The 12,317-nt window shown below is 29.1% G+C and overlaps 1 protein-coding gene across 1 annotated transcript; it reads right to left on the bottom strand.

The window, feature by feature from the left end:
- Window positions 1-831: 831 nt before the first annotated feature.
- LOC124914225 (probable mediator of RNA polymerase II transcription subunit 26c) lies at window positions 832-3,508 on the bottom strand. The gene is made up of 9 exons (XM_047454733.1): window positions 2,641-3,508; window positions 2,459-2,527; window positions 2,307-2,389; window positions 2,162-2,229; window positions 1,998-2,059; window positions 1,874-1,907; window positions 1,677-1,789; window positions 1,396-1,489; window positions 832-1,309 (listed from the first exon to the last, which is right to left on the bottom strand). Exons 1-9 carry the CDS (start codon window positions 3,049-3,051, stop codon window positions 1,191-1,193), a joined length of 1,053 nt encoding a protein of 350 aa, XP_047310689.1. The 5' UTR covers window positions 3,052-3,508; the 3' UTR covers window positions 832-1,190.
- Between the last annotated feature and the right edge of the window lie 8,809 nt (window positions 3,509-12,317).

The raw sequence follows: 12,317 nt of genomic DNA, 5'->3' as shown, positions 1-12,317 counted from the left end.
TTATTAGACTATATAGTTACAGCTGTGGTACACTGGGAACTATTAAAACTACGGCCCATAAAGTGTGAGAGAGACAAAATGCATGCATCCTTATCTTTTTGTCACATTTTCTTCTGCAATTATTTTTGAAGGCGTGTCGTTTTCAAAATAAATTTTCAATAGAATATAGACATATAATATAAGTATTAAATATATATTTAATTCTAAAAAGTTAGTTTAACAAAAAAATTAATCAGAGATATTTGCTATATCAAACAAGTTTGACATTTGAGCTCTTAGAGTTATATTTATTTTAAAAAATGAAAACTAAATAAACATATATTTTAGTATTTGGAAGACAATAATTTTATAAAATATTTTACCACTTAATTTACTATATAATGTGTATATAAACACTTAATTTTTTTTTGAAATATACATAAAATATAAGTAATGAGGAGAAAGAATTTGAAATAAGAGATGAGAATGAGATTACTTGACATAATTTGATTGAACTGAAAAAATAAAATAATTTTTCTTTTTTTTTTACACATTTTTTCAAATGTATATTACTCAAAATTTTTTTTATTAAAAAGACAAATTTATCTTTCTAACATATATTTGTATTAGGTTTAGGTATTTTCTTATTATCAAACAGTACATTATTATTTTTCTTAATTATGACCTAATTTTTTTTAAGATTAATTCTCACTTTAAATTTAGAATTAAATATTGAAATTTTAATATTCAAAATATGTTTTAATATTTTTATTACTAATTTAAATAATTAAAGTAGCTAGTGAATAATGAATTATTTAAAATAATAAATACTAACTTAGATAAAAATAAAAATAACTAAAAAAATGTCTAGTTAGGTAAATAATGATGGACCTGTTTTACATGTAGCTACAACCAAAAGAACCTTCAAATGTACTTATAACATTTGTAAAATGAATGCACAACCACACATTAATGAAAAAGGCATTTTGGAGCCCACATTCCAACACTAGTGGGGAATTGTGTCTCTCTTTACCAACTGGATTAGATTACTCCGTGTGTTGACGCATCCCTTATGGAAGCCACAAAACAAACATTTTTCTCTTATCTAAATATTAAACAATTTTCTTCCTTTCCCAAGCCAAGTTAGTAGTAGTAATAATAATAATAATAATGACTAGACGATCCAATGCTGCTATGAATTGTTCGTTATCTCATCGGTGGTACTGCCTTCCCGGAGGAGGACCGCCGCCTCGGTTCTTGGCGAAGAAACCATTCTTTGGTTTTGGTATCTCATGAATATCCATCATCTGAATTGTTCTTTGTTTCTTAGCTTCATAAGAGAAATAACCAAATTATTTATTACCCATTACCAAAAATTAGAAACAAATTGGTCCTTCATGTCATATAATGACTAACCATTATGGGCTTCTTGGTAATTCTCTTGAAGACGTTTCCTTGCTGAAGCCAATTTATCAATATCGAAACTTGACTCCTTTTCTTTCTGTTGTCTCTACAAAGTTCAGGGTGTTTGTTTAACAGTTAGTTAAAATACAAAGTCTAAAATTGGGTCCCATGTTATTGTTGGGTTGGGTGCCCTCCACGTCCAATTCAACCAATAGATCAAAAGCAAGTACTGAAGATATAATAGAATACAAGTGGTGGTTGTTTGACTTTTGAAGATTAAATAGTATACTTACATTGGGAGCTGGTGCTGCTGCTTGTTTGTATTGAACTGGTTTTGGTTGAGGAATAGATTTAGCTTTCTGTTCAAAAGGTGAACCATTCTTGTCGGACCCTGAAGAACTCCCATCTGACATATCATTAGATACAAGAAAAATGTGTAAGATTCGAATGAAAGAAGATAAAAATGGGTCATTTGAGATCTGATTCTTACTGCAGAGATTTGGAGAGAAGGCAAAATCAGGAACCTGTTCAATAACCATCAGTAAATACAACTTTAGAAAGAAAGAAAGAAAAAGTACCCAATAATTGTATGACTAAAACCCTTGAATTCATACCTGGTGGTGACCATTTTGAATGTTCTTCGGTGGTGCTTTCTGCTGCGGGGAGTCCCCATAAGCTGCCGCCATTAATTAATGAATGAATGAACTTCTTGTTTAGATCAAAAGCAATGATTGAGAAATTTAGATTAGAGATGGAGAATTTAAGTCTGGCTTATTACCAATAAGATTGGAATCTGATCCATCCTTGTTTTCTTTAACCCATTCATCTACCAAATCTTTCCATTTTCTGTTGAAATGAATCAATAATTAATCAACAATCATCGTTTTCCTCAAGCTTGACCTAATAATATCTATGTAATTTACCTCACGAGTTGTTTAACCAATCTTCGAACCTCATTCGATGAATGTTTCCGTAAGGCATTCACATGTCTTCCAATATCAGTTACCTGGAAAACGCTCAACGATTAGAACAGAGTTACAGAGAGATCTAGCAAGCAATCACTCGAGAAACTCACGTTGAGAGCATTGAATGTGATGTCCATGTCCGCTAGACTTTGGAGTGAACTAACCAGAGAATCTTCAGACTGTACAAACATGAACGAACGATATATACAATGATTTAAGGAAACTATATTCAATTACAAACAAAATCAGTCATCAGTTATCAGTCATCGATCATCTTAAACTTAAACAAAACCTGATTAGGATCCTCGAGATTCTCTTTAATTTTGAGAACTTTTGTCTCCTCATCTTCATAATCGTCGAAGATAGCAGCGTATGGATCTCGTTCTTCTTCTTCTTCGTCATCGCCGCCGTCGCGTGAATGAATTGATTCAGGAGTCGAAGGTGAACCTCTGTTTTGCTGTACCGGACTGTTCTCGGTTAACACCTTATTGCTCGGGAAACCGTTTCGCATCTGATCGACACCGGCGGTGCAGTTCTGGCAACGAGAAGAGGTTTTCATATACAAGTGCTCGGCGATTCTATCTCTCCGTGCCTTAAGCTCGTCTCCATAGTCTAAAGAAGCGACGGTAATAGCCGCATCAATGAATTTCCACACATCGGTCTTCGAGGTCAACAGAATTCTCCGAAAATCATTCAATTCCATCTCAAACTAGAACTAGATGAAATTTGATTCGAACTAGTTAACTTCAACTATATCACAATCAATTAATTTAACAACCGCTCTGTTTCTGTTTCTCCGTCTATATCAATAACAGCAGTCAGACACCAATGTGAGAATCACAATAATCAATGTTTAGAAATCAGGAAAGAGGATCTTCGGACGAAGAAATCCAATCATTAAGAAGTGAGGATCAGATTCTGTAATTACTACAGCAGATCTTACAAAGTAAATTCAAAACGAACACGTGAAGATCGCCGCCGGTGATTCGCCGGAAACGCAATCAGCCATTGCAGAAAACGTAGATCTGATCCTCAAGGCTGCTTGGAAGAGAAAGAGAGTTAAAACCGTCGGGTAATTGGAGGCTTTTCTCTCTCTCTCTCTACAATTCTGTTCTTCTCTTTTGCCGGTAATTATTTTCAGACTTTCCCACCGAATTTTCCTTGTTTTTAGAACAAATCAAAGCATATTCTCAAATATATTTTAAGATTTTATTATTAATGTATGTAATATTCATTATTTCCTCTAATTATTAGCATAAAAATATTATTTTCCCTAAACTATATATTTTATTTGACTGAGAATTTGACTGGGTATAATATTTATTAGATATCCTTTTTGTATCTTTTGTATTTTTTATTTTATTAGATATTCCTAACAATAAAATATTTAATATTTAACAGTGACTTATGAGTGACTCGTTTTCATTAATCACGCCTATTGTCATTCAATAATATAATTTAAATTATAAAAATATCTTATATATATGATGCACAATTTTTTTGTAATATTTAATATATAAATTTTTTAATAATAAACTAAAATAAAAAAAAAAATTGTATACACTTGTTAACCAGTATCAAAAATAGCAATATATTCGCAGATAAAATAAAAGGAATAAATTATAATAAAGTTATACAGTATCTTGTTGTATTTAAAAAATAATAATAAGTGGAATCAAACAATATATTCATTAACTTTTCTTTTTTCTTTTGCTACAGAATATATTCATTCCATTCCATTCCGCATTTTGATAAGACCTTATCCTATGTTTATTAATTTTATTTTGTTAGGGTATGTATTTTTTACATAAATAATATTTATTTATTATTAATGAAAATAATTTATAAAAAATAATTAGTCATGTTTTCATTTTTTAAATAAAAAATATAAATTATAGCTTATTTTCATAAATTTCATCCTTCCATGTAAAATTATCAAAATTATAAATATATAGAAATTAACTTACCATAATATATACCAAAAAAAGTAAGGTACCATAATTATTGGTAAGTTGAATGTATGAAATTTTTAAAATTTTGGTATATTAAAATATACCTAAATAATGTTTATAAATTAAGAAATTTATATTATATAATATTTATAAAGAAATAAATAAATTTGATATTAATTATTTAATTATATAATTATAATTTTTATAAATCAAATCAAAATATAATTATATTGTTATATAATTCAATATATGCGGTCTATATACATTCTATATATGAAACTAATTTTAATGTTTTTTTTCGAAACAGATCTAATGAAGTCTAATATGTTGTCAAATTAATCTCAAATACAAGATACGACTCGAAAGAGAGTAAGAGGATTTTAGGAAACAAGGTAAAAAGAAGACAAAAGAGTTGGTTGATGGAAGAATACAACCAATTGGGATATGTAAGTACTGTCAAGTTGAGATTACAACCGTTTCTAAAAATAACATTGGGTTGAAAAAATAATTATTAAAAATGTTTAAGTTGAGTCCACTCAATGAAACAAGTAGAGTCTGTAGAGGTGATAAAAATCAAACTATATTGACGAACGAAACGGTGGGGCAAGAAAGTGCTTTGGTTTTACATACTTTTAACCAGAAGATGTGTGAAATAAAATTGACCGAGTATGAGATCCTTGATGAAGTATCTTTTAAGTTGTCGAAGGAAAGAGGTTTGTGAACTTATTACATGGAGCACAATTGAGGTTCAAGGTTCTTGATCGAAATAAAGTTACAGGTATGGTTTTTATTTATTCTTAGTTGAATTGGTTTTTGTTTAAGTTAATATATTTTTTAGGTATCAAATGTATAATACGTACTAAAATTAAGTATACCGAAATCAAGTCAATAAAAAATTAAGATATATCGTACCGACTCACCCCTAATCTCACTAACCACCTTAGTATCTCACTAATAGTGAGCCGAAGTTATTTTATTTCTATCTATAGTCTATACACTCAATTTTGAATTAATATGATTGAACCCTTTTTTTATATTTCATCATCATGAACTTTTGTCTTTTCAAAGTTTATAATATCTATTTTCCTTCGTATCTTGTAGCTCATAATTACCTCCAAAGTGTATTTGAAGATCTTCAAATAAAAAAAATCTTTATCTTTCAAAATGAGTCAATCTCAACTTTTATTACTCTCTTTTTTGTCAATATATCAATTAATTTCTTCGAGAAGATACTAGTATATAAACTATTACAAAGCATATGCTTTAATGTTTCCTTTGCATCTGTGCACAATATAGAGAAAGCTCAATAAAATAACTCATAATTATTGTCTCTATTTAAATTAAATGTGTTTAATAGAAATCGAATTATATCAATATGAACATATTTATTAAAAAAATAAAAATACTCTCAACTAGAAATATCATTGCACTAATAGAAAAAGGGTATCAGTAAGGGCGAAAATCGTTACTAAAAGCATCAAAAATCGTCACTAATAATATTCTGTAACGGCGAATAAAATAATTACCATTCGTTATAGAAACAAGCGTTACTGATACTAGAAGAATATCAGTAACAACTTTCGACAAACGTTACTGAAACTCATCAAACAACACTAACGGTTTTAGCTAAGGTTTAACCGTTACAGATAAAACATTAGTAACAGTTTTCTTATTTATAAAACTGTTACAGATATAACATTAGTAACAATTTTCTTATTTATAAATAGTTACAAATATAGAATTAGTAACAGTTTTCTTATTTATAAAATCGTTACAAATATAGCATTAGTAACGATTTTCTTATTTGTAAAACCGTTATTGATATATTACTAGTAACGGTTTTCTTATTTATAAAACCGTTACTAAAAAACATAATCATTTATTTTTTTTTTTTAATATTTCATATTTGTACCTATATAAACAATAATAATTATCCATTTTGCAAAACCATTAATATATTATAAAAACCACAATCATCAATCCAAAACCACAATCATCCACAAATCACAATCATAAATCCACAATTTATCAATCCACATAAACCATAAATTAACCAGACTTCAAAAACATAAACCATAAACTACCCAGACTTCAAAAACCACATAAATCATAAACTAACCAGAATTCAAGTGGGAGGGGCATCATCTCTAGTGGGAAGGGCAGGAGGACGTGGAGGGCGAGAGTTAAAGGGATAATATGAAGGTCATTTGCTCCTTCATCTTGATCATCTCATTCCACATTTGATCACGCTCCTGTATAGATTGATGTCTCTCCCTTTGTGCTTCTTCATGCTCCATTAATGCTTCTTCGCGCTCTCTCCGTGACTGAAGTCTCTCAGCTTCACGCTCCTCTCGCATTCTCTGCATATCCTCAAGTAAAACTCGATTTTCCTCACGGATCTATTGCGTGTCATTGTGCGGAGTGCTAGAAGAACCCCAGGAGCATCTTCTCTAAAAGATGTAGGTGTGACACCTGAGCCCATACCCACGACTCGCCCATGTCCCTAAGACCCAAACGTGTACTCAACCAACTACATGTCATTCCTACTCGGGTCTTCTTCTATAGCAGTTCGCAAGGCAGTCTACAAACACAAATTACATTTGATTATAGACATAAAATAAATAAAACTAATAAACACGACTTACCACCTTTTCTTGAATAATAGGGGAACCTCCAGATTTGGACTTTCCAGAGTTGGTTTTTTCGTATGAGTGTGGAGAAATAAGTCAGCAAAATTAGGCGAGGTACCGATAGTCTTCTCCTATACAAATTTAATAATTGATAAAAACGTAATAACATTAAAAACTTCGTTGTCAATGATAAAACACACCATTTGTCTCTCGACTTGCGAAAATGAGATGTTGCCCGCATGATTCTTGTACACAACATGCGACCTATTACTCGCATTGATATTACTTGTTTTCTGCAAATAAGAAAAGATTTGTGTTTAATGAATGATTAATGTAAGAGCTCTTTAAAAAAATAAACTTACCCTAAACTCCGGAGTGAAAAAGCGACGATCAAGAAAATAATCTTTATGTCAAGTCATGCGTGGAGCAGTTTTGGAACACGTGTATAATCTTTGTAACTTCAGTTTTAATGAAAAATACTGTAGCACCTTATTGGGTATATACTTTTTATTCACCTTCGTTCGAATTGCACCACTAGATTTATTAAAATTCCATCTAGAAAGCCCATAAATTTTACATTGCTGCAAATCATTATCCTCTTTACGAAAAAGCATGCAATCATTCTTACACGCGTCAATTTTTTCGTACGATAGATCCATGTCTGTAATGAATTTATTGCACTCATAATACGAATTTGGTAGCTGATTATGAACTGATAGTATTTATTCCTTCAATAAACTCAACAATAAATCAAATGACGTGTTTGTCCACTAACCTACATTCTTTGTGTGAAGAAGTTTAAGAAGAGACGAGGCTTTGGAAATGTGAGAACCTTCATATAAAGGTAATTTCGAATCGTCCAACAATTTGTAAAACGTCTTAGCATCATCAACGGGATGCTCATTTTCACTCGGATGTTCATTATCATTGTTGATATTAAGGTACAAATCAACAATAATATCTTTCATTAGATGATCCTCACAAACGTCAACAAGTTCGTCTTACATGATATTACTCTCGTTATTTGGTGGTACATTGATCGGTTCGTCTTCAAGCTCATCTTCCTCCACATTCTCACTAACAACTCGTTCAATTTTTTTTTTCACTATGAAAATACCAAAAATCATAATTTTATTTTATGTCAAATAAAATCAGTTGAGATCTAACGATGGTCTTATTCTCATATACTCGATTTACACACCTTATACAAGGACATGCAATCGATGATCTACCCGTAGACCTTTCAGTAAATTCTATGAATTTTTCAACCCCCTCAATATATTTTGGATCGGTACGAAGTATAGTCATCCATGTTTTGTTAGGAACTTCCATTAGAACTAGACAAAATATTACTATGTCAAATGAAGTATATTATTTCTAAATTATTCATAAATCTAACTAGTCCAATTAATTAACATATAATTCAATAAAATATCATAACCTAATCAACAATTCAATAATCCAATAATTCAACAATTCAATAATCCCATAATCTAACATTCAAAAAATCTAACTTAATCTAACAATCTAACTAATCTAACCTAGCATTCAATAATCCAATAACCTAACCTAACATACAAATTAATAATCTAATAACCTAACATCAATAATCTAACATACAAATCATCTATTAGTCTAACAATACTATAATCTAACTTAATCAAATAAATCAACAATTCATCAATAATCTAACATACAAATAATCTAACTTAATTTATCAATCTAATAATCTAACATTCAAATAATCTAACTTAATCTAACATCAAATAATCTAACTTAGCATTGAATAATCCAATAATCTAACCTAACATCAATAATCTACTAATCTAACAATGCTATAATCCAATAATCTACCAATCAAACAATACTATAATCTAACAATCTAACATTGATTGTAAATAAGAACTAACCTGGATTTTAAAAGGCAGACTTCAATCTGCGGCAGTAAGGGCAGGGGCAATTCAAACGGCGAAAATTGAAATTTCTGCAAAAGAAATGAAAGAAGAGTATTAAAAATAGATTGAACGAGTGTATTTCAAAAAGAAATAGATTGAAAACGTATTTCAAAAAGAAATAGAAGAAGTTACCTGATTGCAGGGGCCTTGAACGAGCGGCGGAGGAGCTGATTCAACCGGTCAAACGACAAAAATTGAAATTTATGCATAAAAGAAGAGTATTAGAAATAGATTGAAAGAAGATAATGAAAGAAATAGATGAACTTACCTGATTGACTGTAGGGAGCTTGAACGGGCAGCGGAGGAGATCAGATTCAACTGATAGTGGGCTTGAACGGGAGGCGGAACAGAGAGAAGAAGAAAACTTACCTGATTGCGGATGATTGACGTCTTCTACCAGCGGTGACTTCAACAGATAGGTGGCGGAGAAGAAGAAAACGGGAGCGCGGAAAAAAGAAAGAAGAAAAAAAGAAAGAGGATGGCGCACTCTTAGGTTTTATTAGAGTATCAGTAACGGTTTTAGATCAACCGTCACTGATGTTAAATCGCTATCAGTAACGATTCTCTCAATAACCGTTACTGATACCTCTTGTGAAGTTGAAACGACATGGCACGTATTAGTAACGGTTTTCAAAATAACCGTTACCAATACTCTATTAGTAACGGTTTTGAAGGGAAACTGTTACTGATAAATCTTCAAAAAAATTAAACTGAAGTCATATCAGTAACGGTTATACTAAAAATTGTTACTGATACCCCTTGTGAAGATGAAACGACAGGGCACATATTAGTAACGGTTATTCTCAAAACCGTCACCAATACACTTTCAGTAATGATTTCTCTCAAAAAACCATTACTGATATTCCTTGAACAAAATTTTAAAGTGAAGCCATATCCGTAACGATTATTCTCAAAATCGTTACCAATACACTTTCAGTAACGATTTTCCTCTAAAACCGTTACTAATATTCCTTGAATGAAATTTAAAGTGAAGGCATATCAGTAACGGTTTTAACAATAATCGTTACTGATACCCTTAATTCAAAAAAAAAATTAAGACGCTATTATTTGTAACGGTGATTCCTTATGTTCGTTACTGAAGATTTATAAGAGTAACGGTATTATATAGTCATTACTGATATCTTCATAACAGCAACGGTTTATTATAACCGTTACTAATAAAAATATCAGTAAGGGCGTTCGAGCGCCGTTACTAAGCTTCGTTACGGAAGCCTATTTTTCCACTAGTGAGTAAAAGAATAACATGGTTAATGCTCCCACAATATGTCCCCAGTCTTAACTCTAAGTTAGATAAAAATGTGTTTAATAGTAATAAACAAAAATATCCTAACCATAGCGAGGTTATACTTGAACAAAAAAATAAATGCATATGGTAGTTTTAATTATCATTCACTATGAGTCTATGTCTTAAATTGCATGGTATTTAGTTAATTTTTTATTTAAATCATTTTTATATTCATTAGTTTGTTTGATCCGTTTTTACAATGTTTTTTAGAAAAATATTGCTTAAAAATGAACTATTTAGTAAATATAATGTTGATAATGAAAATATAAGTTTTAAAATTAAATTTCTATTATATTGCTCTCAAATAAGAATAAGACATCATAATTATAGGATCTTATTAAATCTATATAAAGAATTAACCTTAATAAATTCATAAATTATATACTATAATAAAAAGTGATAAGATCCTCTTGAAATCTCTCTATGTTTCCCTCACTTCCCCTCACATGAAAGACGATAAAACAATATTTTTTTTTTAAGAAAAATTTATGTTTTGCTCTTCCCTGGGAGAGAAAACAAAGAGACCGAGAGCAAAAGAAATCATCGTCATAATAAAAAAACATCATATTACACCCTATGAATATCAATATAAAGAGTATAGAAGTTAGAAACCAATTGTAATACAAAAATTGAAACTGGTAAAAGATTTGTAAATCTCTAACAGTGCTTGTTTTATAGATATATATGACTTCACAAATCACATGTAGAATAATTAAATTTATTATAGGTGAACAAAGTTTCTAGGTGAAAGAAAGTCAACTTTCCATATAGAAACATTTAAGAAGGTTCAAGAGCCTGAATTTAGAATTAGAATAATTCAATTAAGTAAATGGAAATAGGATGTCGGTAAACAAATTAAATAAAATTCAAACTAAAAATGTAAATTAATGATAAAATTTAATTCGAATGAAATTAAGATTGAATAATAATTAACAATGTTGAATATATTTAATATTATTAATTGTTATTGTAATAATGACAATCATTTAAGTGATTTGCTAACAACAATTCAAACTATATATAAGGGGAAATGTGGAATGAACATTATGAAAGACTAATAGTTAGATTAATGAATTAATTTAGTTTGATGGTTGAATTTAAAGTAAATTAGGGCATTTGTACTGGCTTCCTTATTTTGTATTTTTAAAAATAATATAAAATAATAATATCTATATTTTAGAGAATTAAAATATAAATTATTTTATATCAGCTTCCTTATCCTTATCCATATATCATTTAAATATTAATTAAAACAACCAACTTTTCAACCACCTCAACCACTTAATTACTTATTCATATATATTTAAATAGACATGAAAGAGAAAATATATTATTTTATTATTTAGGGATGCTATAGTAATCCTTAAATATAAAGATTCACTATTCATCATCCCTAAAAAATTATAAGGATAGAGAATTTGATAAAACATTTTTTTTACAACTTTATATTATTTATCTTTATAATAGAGATATAACACATTTTAAGGATTCTGCTACAAATGCCCTTATATCTCCACTCTAAATTCTTTCAATATATAATCTCACTATTAATGAGTGAATGTTTTTCTAAAACAAATTTGTTAAATTCAAATTCGGTCTAGGAAGAAATTATTAAATAGTAAAATTTTATCCTTACAATTTATAAATTTTAAATAATAATTTTGAATAAATATTATAATAATAATTTAAAAAAAAATAAAATAAAAACTAAAATAAACTAAAATAAAATTAATATTTGAAATAATTATTGTATCTTGAATTAAATCAAATAAATTAAATAAATAAATTGAAATAATGATGGTATAAAACAATACCAAATTAGTTTTAAAAAGGTTAAAGTAAATTAAATAATTATTTGAAAAAATGTTATGTTCATTTAATCTAAAAATAATTTTTTAGGTAACCCTAAAATACATAAAAATTAAATAAAATATGTAAAATAAGTCTTATGTCTATTAATTATATTTTTTGTATTTTTAAAAATTAAAATAAAACTAAAATGAGAAAGAAAGAATTAATTTCAAACAAGTTCTTAAGGCTTAAAACATATTGGTGTAGTAGGTCAAACCATATCTCGAATAGCTACTAACCATCATCCAACACAGGTCAACCCACTATGTCACCCG

This window comes from Impatiens glandulifera, chromosome 9 (assembly GCF_907164915.1).
Source record: "Impatiens glandulifera chromosome 9, dImpGla2.1, whole genome shotgun sequence".
NCBI lineage: Eukaryota > Viridiplantae > Streptophyta > Magnoliopsida > Ericales > Balsaminaceae > Impatiens > Impatiens glandulifera.
This window is presented reverse-complemented; position numbering and strand designations above follow the sequence as displayed.

Bases quoted from the DNA above. Each gene is read 5' to 3' on its own strand.
- LOC124914225 (XM_047454733.1), bottom strand. From the start codon at position 3,051: ATGGAATTGAATGATTTTCGGAGAATTCTGTTGACCTCGAAGACCGAT. The intron at 2,528-2,640 runs GTTTTGTTTAAG...ATGTTTGTACAG, and splicing joins ATCTCGAGGATCCTAATCAG to TCTGAAGATTCTCTGGTTAG. The intron at 1,790-1,873 runs GTAAGAATCAGA...ATGATATGTCAG, and splicing joins CTTCTCTCCAAATCTCTGCA to ATGGGAGTTCTTCAGGGTCC.